The following is an 11,907-nucleotide window of genomic DNA, read 5'->3' as shown; positions in this document are numbered from 1 at the left end:
TTAGTTCGGTGAATGAGAATGACACAAATTAAATCATGAATCATTTTTCAGTGGAACAACCATCAAATAACATACTTAAGAAATCATGAAGTTCGATTGATGGTAATTAATAATGACATAAATCATGCAAAATGTGCTACATACCTCAGGTAGGATAGGAATCATGCATCAATCATATATGCCTATGAAGATAGTTAAACGTGAAGAGTGAAGACATCCCAAGAGCGACCCGTGGATACGATAGTAAATCAAGCGTTTGAGTCGCTTGTAAGCAGATTTGGTTATTTTTCTATATAAAATATAAACAAATGAACTTGTGGAAGGGGAACTTAAAGGGTGATGACAGAAGAATAGAGAGCACAAAGGAGTGAGGTGCAAAGTTGATGCACTTTCATTATTTGTGCTCCCTATCTTCTGTCAACAACACTACTATTCCCTCTCCTAAAGTAAAGGTTGCCATTCTCTTCATATGTTTAAGCTACAACAAATAAATTGTTTAATGAGGAAGTGGATGGATTAGGGATGAGTAAATAGAAACAAGAGATTAAATTTCGCTAGCGGTGTAGCAAAAAATAAAAATTTAGAGGGTGGACTCTTGTTTTTCTCATGTAGAATTTTAACCCGCAAGGCAGGATCCGATCAAGTGATCCTCTAGCTCCTAGATAGCTAGTGCTCTCAAGTAAATATAGGGTTTTCCCTTCAAAGTACCCTCTCTCAACTAAATTCTTGAATTCAAATTTCAAACCATATAAGGAGATGCTGAAAACTTGAATTCGACAGGGAATCATTGGGTGAAGAGCTAGAAGAGGGTGGTGACAGAAGTATAGAGAGCACAAAGGATGAGATACAAACTGATCTTTGTATTCTCCTCATCTGTGCTCTCTATCTTCTGTCAACTCATCACCAATTCCACCTCACCCTATCAGCCCTCGAAGGTACAAGCTTTGACAATCAAATTTACACACACTTCATGTGACCTGAAATTTTTTTATAAAGCGACAGATATATCTATTTTTCACCCAAAATATTTACTATTTCTATGACGGTCGGGGGAACAAGGACGACTACCTTTGTCAGCTACCGTAACTTCGCCGTCCTGGTTGATGAGCAAGGGAGAACATGGGTTCATGGGAGAGAAGGGGAAGAAGGTGAGTAGAAAGATTTGAGGGTATAGTATGTTAGTATGGTATGAAGGTGACCCTAGTATGTATTTTTATAGGGCAAAACTGTACTTACTGCGGTCAACATATTACTGGAAACAAAAGCTGAATAAGGAATGTTTGTAGCATTTAGAAAATCCATTATTTATGCTTAATCTTACTAAAAAGCCTATTGCGGGAACCAGAACAATATAGGGATAACTGGAAAAATTCGTATTTGCAAGCAGGTAAAGTTTAAAATTCCAGGCAGCAGTTTAATCAAACAGAATCAAGAATATAAGAATACGACAAGTTATTTGTGCCCGAAAGAATCTATATCCTTGTGGTGCTGTAAGCTCGTAATTGAGCACAACTGACTTATGACCACATATTTCAGCGGTCCAAAGAAATGTAATTTGTCATGTAAATACTCATGTTATCAGCTTAATCTAGTGAAGAGAAATGCGAGCTAGGTCAGCAATGACGACGAACAGCTGCCCTTTTCTTTCTTTTCTCTTTTAAATCGAATTTTATGTATTAAAAAAAAACCTTAATATAGAAGTTTGACCATATGATGCAGTGCAAGATGCCATTTTGGCACATCGGATTGCCCCAAAGCCAAATATTTCAAATTGGCAGGATTTTGGGTTTTTCTTTTCTTTCTTTTCTTTCCGTTTTTATATCATTTTGTTTAGGCAATACATAAGTTAGAAAGTCAGGATTCGATTCTAACTTGATTTCACCTTTTGGAGCTATAAATACATATATCAATAAATAAATTTATTGTGAGCATTTTACAATATTTTTTAGATTTTCGTGGTTATTCAGCGTGAATCAACAAGACTAATAGACTATCTTAATGTTTTCATTATTTTCTAGATTTTTTGACATTTTGTATGAATGAATGCGCTTCTGCTACAACCATTAATCCATTTTCTTCAACTGTGACTTACGTTGGCTATCGAACTATATATATAATTTCTCCAATTTGTGTATTCTCATCAATGATCCATTAGTCCATTTTCTTCAACGGTGACTTGTGGTCGCTATCGAACTAATTAAAGAAATTGTTACAGTAGGTGAAAAAACTACACACTCTTGTCCGATCATTAGCATCTCAAATTCTCAATGCATGAGTTAATATATACGCAGCCAAGTTCTCAAGCGGTACAAATAAATGTTTGGAAACAATAAGTACTGGAAGTTTTTATTTGTGTGTGTATATATTGGATTGTTATTTTTGGAAAGGTCAGCGAAGTGACTAATATAAATGGTGGGACATTCAGATTTTGGCAAGAAAATGATTGGTATTACGAAAATATCTTCGTCTTTGATCATTTGCACATTGGAGAGATAAAGTCGTGGTTTTCGAATCTACAATGAATAATATCTATTTCAAAGCATGCGTGATAGAATATCTGATAAATAAGAAAGTAGGAGGGGATAATATATACCTAGCTCTATTAGTGTAGAGATCGAAATTAAACACGACGTTTCATATGTGTCTCTAGATATAATAACGAAAGGTGAAAATAGTTTTTTTGTTTCCTTAATTTGTCGAATTTTAGGTTTTGGTCGATTAAGTTTTCAAATTTGATATTAGAATATATACTAATTTTAAATTTTCTACTATTGTAGTTCAATTTCTGACGTGACAACGAAAAATATTAATGTTACCATCGAAAATTGATGACTTTTCAGATATCAACAATAAGTAGTATCGGATCCAGACAAAATATTTGGAAGAGAAGGAAGAATTAGTTAATTATTTTTTTGATCTACGGGTGGGTACACCAATTATAAAACGTCTATCTTATTAAAACCCTTTTGCTTAAGCTCATTCCTAGTATATATGACTTCTCCCATAATATCTTTTAGTCTTGCAGGGTGAACCTCGATTGTAGTCCAACCTCTATCATAATCAAAGGCTACCGATGTCAAAAAATATGCTGCTCTATTTTGATATATATATATGATGCACACTGACTTCCCATTGTTTAGCGATTAATTTCTAACATTTGCATATCAAATTGGACGATGACGAATATGATGTCCTTATGCTATAAAGTCACTTTGCAACTATCTCTGAGTCGATTCCGAGTACCACTTTTTTGTGACCGGACTCCCATGTCATTTGACTCATTTCCAAGCCTTGTATACAAACCATAGTTGTGATTAGGAGGAATTAGTAATTGATAGTTAGTAAGGTGGATGCATGCATAAAGTGGATTAAAATGCAAGTGGTGTGGAAGCATATATGCAGACGAAGAATTCCTTATCATGTTCATGGATATGGCTCTCTCTTTTTGGGTATTGTTTTTATCCACAATCGATCAGACCCACACAAATTGGGGCGGTGTGGCATCTGTCCTCCACTTGTCATCACCCTATGGCTTCACATTTTTATCCAACTTTTTTCTTTTTAGCTAAGTTTAGAATCTTTACGAGATTGCAAATTAGAATCTTTACATTGCATCTAGTCTGCTATGAATCAGATATATATATATATATATATATATATATATATATATATATATATATATATATATATATATATATTTATGTTATCATCAGATTTTTCATCTACCGACATTAATCATGAATTTCCATTGGACTTCTCATAACTTTACTTTAAAATTTGAAATGCCTTTTAAAATTTTAATTTTAGTCGATAAGTTGGTTTTTTTTGGGTTATAATTATGTAACTTGTTAAAATTTAGTTTTCATACAGTAATTTGAATTTAATTTTGGTTTCTGTCCTTTTTTTTCTTTTTCTGAAATCACCGAGTCCATCGAAAATAGTTTATTTGACACTTATTCTCTCTTGTGTGACAAATATGACGCGAATAGTCCTCATATCTCTCTCATTAAAATTCATTCCCCCTCTTACTTTAAAACTTCAAATTTATGACGTAAAACTAAAGCTGGTTTAAAGCTTAAAAAAATCAAAATCTATTTGTTTTAGACACCTACAAATAAAAAAATTCAAAATAAAAATATTTTATAACTACGAGGGAATAAAATATTTAAAAGAAAATGATCATATAATAATGTGAAAAAATTACAATTTTAGTTATGAGGTTGGCACGTTTTGAGTTTTAGTCATGTAACTTGTTATTGTTTGATTTACACCCACTAACTTAGAATTTTTTTTTGTTATGTTTTTTTTATTGCCGGAAATCACTAAATCTATTAAATATCACGTATTTGTCATGCTACTCTTGTATATGACATATCATGAGAATAAAACTTATATTATGTACATAAAATTTAACTAAGCAAAAATAAAAAATTAACAAGTTTTCTTTAATCTTATTTTGAAATATTGGGTATCATTTTGATTTAATTTTCTCTTTTTTTTATATTTATTTTAATGTGTAATGTAATTTTATTACAGAGATTAAGAAGGAAAACATTAGGGCCAAATATATAATATTCAATGAAGTTACTAATTTTTGACAAAAAAAATACTAAAAAAAATATAATCCAATTTATTAGTTAAAACCAAACATTATTAAGTTACAGTTCTAAAACCAAAACTGACTAATTTCGTAATTATGTTTTGTTTTATGCATGTTTTGAATATTATTTTTTTAGATGGGAATGATATATATATAAAATTTCCTATCCCTCGGTACCCATCATTTCCTATGAAACGCAAACATTAATTATACCCAAAAATTACTCTAAAATCATTATATATGATATTTCACACAAGATTTCATTGCATAGACAGTAAGATAGGTCTCTTGTGAGACAGTCTCACATATCTTTATCTATAAGACATGTCAACTCTACCGATATTCACAATAAAAAGTAAAATCTTAGCATAAAAAGTAATAATTTTTTAATGAATGACCAAAAATAAAAAATTCGTCTCAAAAAATACGATCCATGAGACCATCTCATGCAAAGTTTTTATCAAACAGTTATATGTTATATTAATCAAATTTTAATCTACACTCACCCATGATGTGCCAAAGTTAACTAGTACTATATTGATACTAATTAATTTGAATACCAAATATACATTTACATTTATGTTATTTTTTAAAATATTGAAGGAAATATAGAAAACTATCTAAATCTTATTTTAATTTTAATGATCGTATAGTTCATAAATTATAAAAAATAAAATATTATTACAGGCCAAACACTATTTGGGCTTCCGAATAGCCACTTCCAAGCCCAAAACGCTCTCCAATCTCTAATACACTACACCTCCATTCTCTCAATCCGATCCGGAGCCGTGACTCTACCAACCCAGTGAAATGAAACCAGAACCCAATATACATCAACAAGACGGATTCAGCAACCCATTCTCTGGAAGTGGAAGGCCATCGATCTCCAGCAGAGAGCTCGAAATCAAGCTATCAACGATGATTGAATTCTTCAGCGAAAGAGGGAGGAAGCTCAACGACGTCATATTGGGTCCCGGAGTCGGCGCTGGAGTCGGTCTCGGCCTGGGAGTAGTTGGCGGAGCAGGGTTAGGTGGTTCGGGTTGGAACCAACCGAGTGCGGTGTTTGGGATTGGAATGGGATGCGGCTTGGGCGTGGGGCTGGGGTTTGGGCAGGGGTTCGGTGCAGGCTTCAGCTTGGAGTCCCTTAAATCTCATTTATCAAAGAGGAAGAGGAAATCGAAATGAAAGAGACGGGTCTTTGTTTAGATATGAAAGTTGAGTTATGAGCGAAGTGATGCTAAATATATAATTGCTTTCGTTTTACGTGTATTGTTTTATTTTCTAAATTACATAATTGAATTTTGTTGTTGTATATTATTTATTTAATAGATATTATATATATATATATATTCACTTCATTTATTAATGATGATAACAATTAAAAACGGACGATTTAACATTGACGTCACATAACTAATAATTTAATAAAAGAAAAACAAAAAAGTGTAAAAAAAAAATCAATAATACAAAGAGAAAACTTTACAATAACTAATAACTTCAAAAAAACAAAAAATTGTAAAAATAAAAATAATTAATACAAAGAGGAAACTACAATATTTTCAATGAAAACGAGTCCACAAAGCTCAAACTCAAAACTATATGTGCAGTAACTAACCAATTCTATAAATTAATATCAAATTCACTACATTTTACTTAGTTAAACAAACACATAACGTACAACATACGATCCAGTGATATCGTATTCGATTTAAATATACAAAAGAACTTAACATGATTAATAATATTTAAAAAAAATTGATATCATTATCTACATAACTTGGCAAAAGTAACTCTTTTCTTCAGAATATCTTTAACTATTATGAATATATAAAAAAATTATTATTATTATTATTATTATTATATAAACGAGCAAGGCGATCATCATGAACAGAACAAATAGAACTTATGACTCACTTGTTCTAAAAAAATAATTTAGATAAACTCCTATCCAAGATGGAAAGTAGAAAATTAGAGAATATATATATATATATATATATATATATATATATATATATATATATATATATATATATATATATATATATATATATATCTCGCTTGCTTTATTTAGATGGTCTTGAATTGCTCAAGCTACTGATTAGTCATTCATCACTCTATCCCTTCCTGGAAGTGAATCGCCCTGTTTTGAGTGAATATCAAGGCTTCAAGCTCGTACATGAGGGCCGCGGTGTCCCATTATCCTAAAAAAGCTCCACTGTCATCTCGGAAGTGTTTCTTTAATAACTTTAGGTTGGAGGGCAAATTTTTGTTTTTTAAATTTTACAGGTGTAAGAACAAATATTAGGAAGAAAAGTGAAAAAAAAAATATATAATTATTTTCAGATAACTAGTCAATAAAATTAAAAAATTGAGGGGGGCTGCTGCACCACCCATTGGCTCCGTCCCTGCGTAGATACCTGAAGGGCATCTTGTATGATCAGTTCAAAAAGGCCAGACGCTTTCTAGCGAACCATTTGACAAAGAATCTGGACATAGCATGTCTTCGTACCTTAAAGCGAACCTGCTTGGTAGTACCAGAGAAGTGGTCATAGATTGGGTTCATGCCATTTCCATATCTTGGCTAAAAGATATGAAGCAAGTAGCTGGTGAGCATGAGATCATATTTTGATGGATGAAGAATATAGCGTTTTGGGAGTTTTAAAATACCTAAATATGCCTCTAAATAAAATGGAAAGTTTTTAGAAAAGTGCCGGTTTGAACCCTAAGGGTGTGTTTGGTTGAGTGGATTAAATAAAGATAGATTAATAGTCAAATATTTATCGTTAAAATTTTAAGTTGTTTTAATAATCATTTTGACCCGGTTTAAGATCCAATTTTATGGATAACTATTTGATTAATAAAATTGGATCTTAAACCGGGTCAAAATGATTATTAAAACATCTTAAAATTTTAACGATAAATATTTGACTATTAATCTATCCTTATTTATTCCACTCAACCAAACACACCCTAAGTGTGTTCACAGATTATGTTTATAGATAAATACGGTCAGACCTTGCCATGTTCTGCATGACATCACATTGAACCATCTATTTGCTCATGTAATCGAATTCTCTTCTGCAATTCATCCTGCGATGTTTGAAGGTTCATTTTAATCCCCAATCAAACAATGATAATGGAAACAAGCTTCATCAGAAGGAATTCAAGAAATTTATGCCACAGTTGCAAAACTACAAGTTTCATCCAATAGACAATATTATTTACCAGTTGGAGTTCTAGATCACAAATCTTCTGCTCTCTTTGCTTGGCAAAGAACTTCAGCGACTGTTGCAGCAAAAAAAACGAAGATTAAAAATTTGGACACAAGCACAACAGTAAAAGTACGTATATTTCAACTTAAATAGGAAATTGACCAAGTACACTTACTCCAATCCTTTGCATTTCAAGTGATCTTGAATATGCGTCACGATTGGTCAGCAAATTTTGAGGCATGGATCTTGGACGTTTATAGTTTTTCCCACGATAAACTATTATTGCATGCCCTATTTTAATTTTGACTACGGAGACCAGGATTCCTCCACTCTCTGTTTCGAGGAATTTTGCGGTATCAATGACCTGTGAAAACTTTTTCTGCATCGTAATCACTTTCACAATTTCTTTATGCTTCCAGTGTTGATGCATGCCTTCTATGACGCCATCAAAAACTCCGCGTCTTCCTGAAACCAAAAAAATTAATACATCAATTCTTGAAAGCATATGTGAGTGTAAGATGAATTGCACCAGTACCATCACTATAGTTTTTAGTGTAACATATAAAGCTCAATCTTACAATTATATCAAAGTCAAGATCTCGTGTTTGATTCACATTAATTACAAATTGGTAAAAACTATTGGAAGGAACATTCTTGGCGATAACAACTACCCTTGTGTCCTAAGTGTTTACCTACATGGTATAACAACTTGCACATTATACTTATATCACCATACGGTTCCAAATTTCATTTACTTTGTTACCCTCAGTTATAAAATTGTCTTTCTACCAGCTTTATCTTTTGGTGCGACAAGCTCTTAGTCTGACAATATACCATAATGACTAATTAAATAAATATGTACTCGACTACAAAAAAACCACACCAAAGTAGAAATTCAAACATAAGTACTTATTTTGTGTTTACCTAGGACTAAACTGCTATCCAATTTCAATCCCATCATACACAGGCATTCTCGCTCCTCTTGGGATATAATTTCTTGGTCTGGATCTTTCTCGGAGCGTCTCCATGCATGGTTTAGTTTATCTAATGTGTAAGCTGATCTCTCTATCTTCTTCTTAAGCTGACATATAGCAGTCAACATATAAATGCCGGCCTTTTATTAGACAAACACTGTAGAAAAAAACAATATAAGTTTACAATAAAATGCCTCCGCTGCTGATATCTGATTTCCCTTTCCAGGGCCTCTTGTTCTGCTTCCAGTTGAACTTCAATTTCACTCTTCCCCTTTGGCAGGTTCCTGCCTCCTGATTGAATATTATGGAACTCTGATAAAGTGCCAATGATGCCAGAATCAATTGCATGTTCATGGGTGATAGAAAAGGTTTCACTTGCTTTTAGCCTTGCAGTTTCTTCATGAACATGGCAACTCGTGAGCTCCGTTTCTCGCTCAGCAACAAGGTTTGCAACTTTTGAGGGAAGAAAATCCTTCCCTCTATAAAAAATTATTAAGAACTTATTTCGCAATAAAAGAGTTCCTCCAGTGAGAATCTGTATCAGTGTCAACATGATCATAAATGCCAATATTATTTTGGATTCTGAAAGATACAAGTTACAAATCATGAACATGACGCACTTGCCTTGAGCTCATGTGCCATTTGCTCGTTGTCGGTGTTTGGAATCCCCCACTTTAGAGCAATCTTTGCTATATGGCATTTTTCCCACAATTTAAGAATGGCTGTAGCTAGTCCGTGCAGCTTCCTATTTCTTCCTAAAAACTCAAAACAGAAATTCAGTCAAAACTGTAGGACTGCGCGTATATAATGTGACATACTAAAAGCTGTAAGTGATAATGATGATGAAACTCAAACTATTAAAACTATAGAACAGTTCAATATCAAGCTTTCATTGTTGTGCCATATAGACAGCTACACTGAACAACAGGACAACTATTATTACACTCCTTTAAAACCACAGAGCAGTTCAAACACCATGTTTTCATCGTTGTGCCATATAGGCAGCTACATTGAACAAGAGGACAGTTATTACTACACCCCAAGAACTATTCGCATAATTGTTTCCAAACACAGTTTTCCTGATGTCCGTCCTACTGTGAAACTAAAACTCTAAAGACTGAAATGGAACTTTCAACTGAAAAAACCGAGTTTGTGGTGCAGTTTAACGATGAAATCTGACCAAAAAGTGATGGAATTCAAAGTGTACAACAGTACAGAGGAAACATGCGTACCAAGAACAAAATGAGTTGGTAAAGGGCGAGCAATCTTCCGCAAATACGTAAGTTCAGAGTCAGTCAGCTGTGATCTAGTATGAGGAGGACAAAGCCTAAACGGCGTCTTAAATCCAGGACTATGTTCCGGAAGCAAATCTGCATCCACTGGTAAAGGCTTTGGCATCCACCAATCGACAAACCGGGGTCCTAACTCATCCAATAACCTGTCGGATTCTCTTTCATAAAGTGGTGCGATACATGGAATTTCCCATTTACCATCTTTTCCGTGGCTCATTTCGCCCGGACTACTATCTACAAAATTTAATTGATCAATGGTTGTGCTCTTTTCATAATTCATAGACGAGGAAGAACGTTTCCGATCACAAGTAGGGTTTTGATAAATCTTCGGATGATGCCTCGACCTTGAGACATAGTTGCAACCTCTATAAACCGCAAGAAAGTCTTTTTTACTCCATACTACAACACCTCCAGTCTTCAGCTGCTCAGCATTATTAAGAATATACATCAGCATTTCAAAGTAGAATGATATTGAAAAATATGGCACTTTCGGAAAGGACACTCTCCCAATGATACTTGTAATATACTGATATGAGAAGTTAATACGAAAGTAATGCGTAAATTGCAAACCCATCCTAAAACTAGTAATGGTTGAATACTAAACTGTTATGAATAAATGTACACGAAAAATGTCCCAAACCCTGGGGGCATCATATATTTTGTCAACACTTGCATATAATGAAGGCAAAACAACCAAATTCAACAAACAATAGCATATACATTTCTTATAATAAAGGAACTTTGCACTTAATATGAAGCTGACCTCGACTATTTCTCGAGCTCTATCCAAGTTTCGACACAAAGGAAGATCAAATTTAAGCAAAGCAAGCTCATCACTTCTCCAAATAAGAATAACTTGATTAACAACAGCCTCAGTAACCCCTGCCTTTTTAACCTTCACCCATGTTTTCATTATCGCTGCCTCACTTCTCAACCTTCTTAGCAACTCTCCATCAAGGGTCGATTCAGCAGCTGTCGCCACTTTCTCCTTCTTTACCCTCGTAGTTACCATTCTTTCCTCTCTCTCCCAAGGTAATTTTTTCGATTTTTCTCCCTTCTCAACCTCTTCCAGTGGAATGCCAAATTCAACAGTTTTGAATGGTTCCTGAACCACCTCGAAAGTTCTCCCTACTTCAGCATCATTTTCATAACCCCCATCCCCCCAGAATTCATTTGGTGGAAATATATACTTAACATTTTCTGGTTCCTTTTGGATTTCCTCTACCTCTTGCGATTCTTGGAGCTTCTCAATCCCTTTATAGATTCTCTTCATTGCCACCTTGCCTCTCCCACCACCCACTTTTCCGGTCAAAGCTATGTCAGGATGATCCCCAAATCTGTCCAAGGTGTGATCTTTATTACTTTTTGGCCTTCTAAATCGCAAAATCTCCTCGGGTTTAACAAGGAGAGGTCCATTCATCCATGGCGCAGTGTGCGTTTTCATAGGTGAACCTGAATCCGAGATGGGTTCTGAAGATTTTGGATAAAATTTTTGGCTTCCACATTCAGCGCTTCTGCTTTCCACTTTTGTGCTGCTACTGGCATTAATCCGAGGGCCAGAAAAGGTGATTCCCGGAGATTTAGCTGGATTAAACAAGAGAAACGAATGTAAAACAAGTGTGGAATTATGGGGACAAGAAGCGACTCTGTTAGAAGCAGAAAAGGGGAGAGGAGGAGACATGGGATGGGATACTCGAATGGTGGAAGAATCGTAGACTTATCTGTGGAAAGATTTTCTTGTTGTAGGAGTTGATATTTTTGTGGAAGCTGTGCAGCTAGACAGCCAAGAGTCATTCACAATTTGGCAAAATGTGAAATGGCTTTGAACA

General features: G+C 34.1%; 1 protein-coding gene across 14 annotated transcripts; it reads right to left on the bottom strand.

The window, feature by feature from the left end:
• Nucleotides 1-6,638: 6,638 nt before the first annotated feature.
• Nucleotides 6,639-11,891, bottom strand: LOC140826414 (chloroplastic group IIA intron splicing facilitator CRS1, chloroplastic). 14 transcript variants are annotated; one of them, XM_073188693.1, is made up of 11 exons: nt 10,842-11,891; nt 10,019-10,499; nt 9,411-9,541; nt 8,971-9,321; nt 8,737-8,893; nt 7,988-8,277; nt 7,826-7,885; nt 7,616-7,690; nt 7,110-7,203; nt 6,991-7,017; nt 6,639-6,810 (listed from the first exon to the last, which is right to left on the bottom strand). In XM_073188693.1, the coding sequence occupies exons 1-8, from the start codon at nt 11,757-11,759 to the stop codon at nt 7,637-7,639; spliced, it is 2,442 nt and encodes an 813-aa protein (XP_073044794.1). In that variant the 5' UTR covers nt 11,760-11,891; the 3' UTR covers nt 6,639-6,810; nt 6,991-7,017; nt 7,110-7,203; nt 7,616-7,636. The 14 variants fall into 14 exon arrangements, with proteins under 14 accessions (XP_073044794.1, XP_073044796.1, XP_073044797.1 ...); XM_073188695.1 differs by having other exon boundaries at nt 7,110-7,181; XM_073188696.1 differs by having other exon boundaries at nt 7,110-7,176.
• Between the last annotated feature and the right edge of the window lie 16 nt (nt 11,892-11,907).

The sequence above is a fragment of the Primulina eburnea genome, chromosome 3 (assembly GCF_022965805.1).
Source record: "Primulina eburnea isolate SZY01 chromosome 3, ASM2296580v1, whole genome shotgun sequence".
NCBI lineage: Eukaryota > Viridiplantae > Streptophyta > Magnoliopsida > Lamiales > Gesneriaceae > Primulina > Primulina eburnea.
This window is presented reverse-complemented; position numbering and strand designations above follow the sequence as displayed.

What these genes read in the sequence shown, in the direction of transcription:
- LOC140826414 (XM_073188686.1), bottom strand. Translation starts at nt 11,759, where the DNA reads ATGTCTCCTCCTCTCCCCTTTTCTGCTTCTAACAGAGTCGCTTCTTGT. An exon ending in AAATGGCACATGAGCTCAAG is followed by an intron (nt 9,322 to 9,410) that starts GCAAGTGCGTCA and finishes ACACTGATACAG; the next exon opens with ATTCTCACTGGAGGAACTCT. An exon ending in AGCAGCGGAGGCATTTTATT is followed by an intron (nt 8,894 to 8,970) that starts GTAAACTTATAT and finishes GCTATATGTCAG; the next exon opens with CTTAAGAAGAAGATAGAGAG.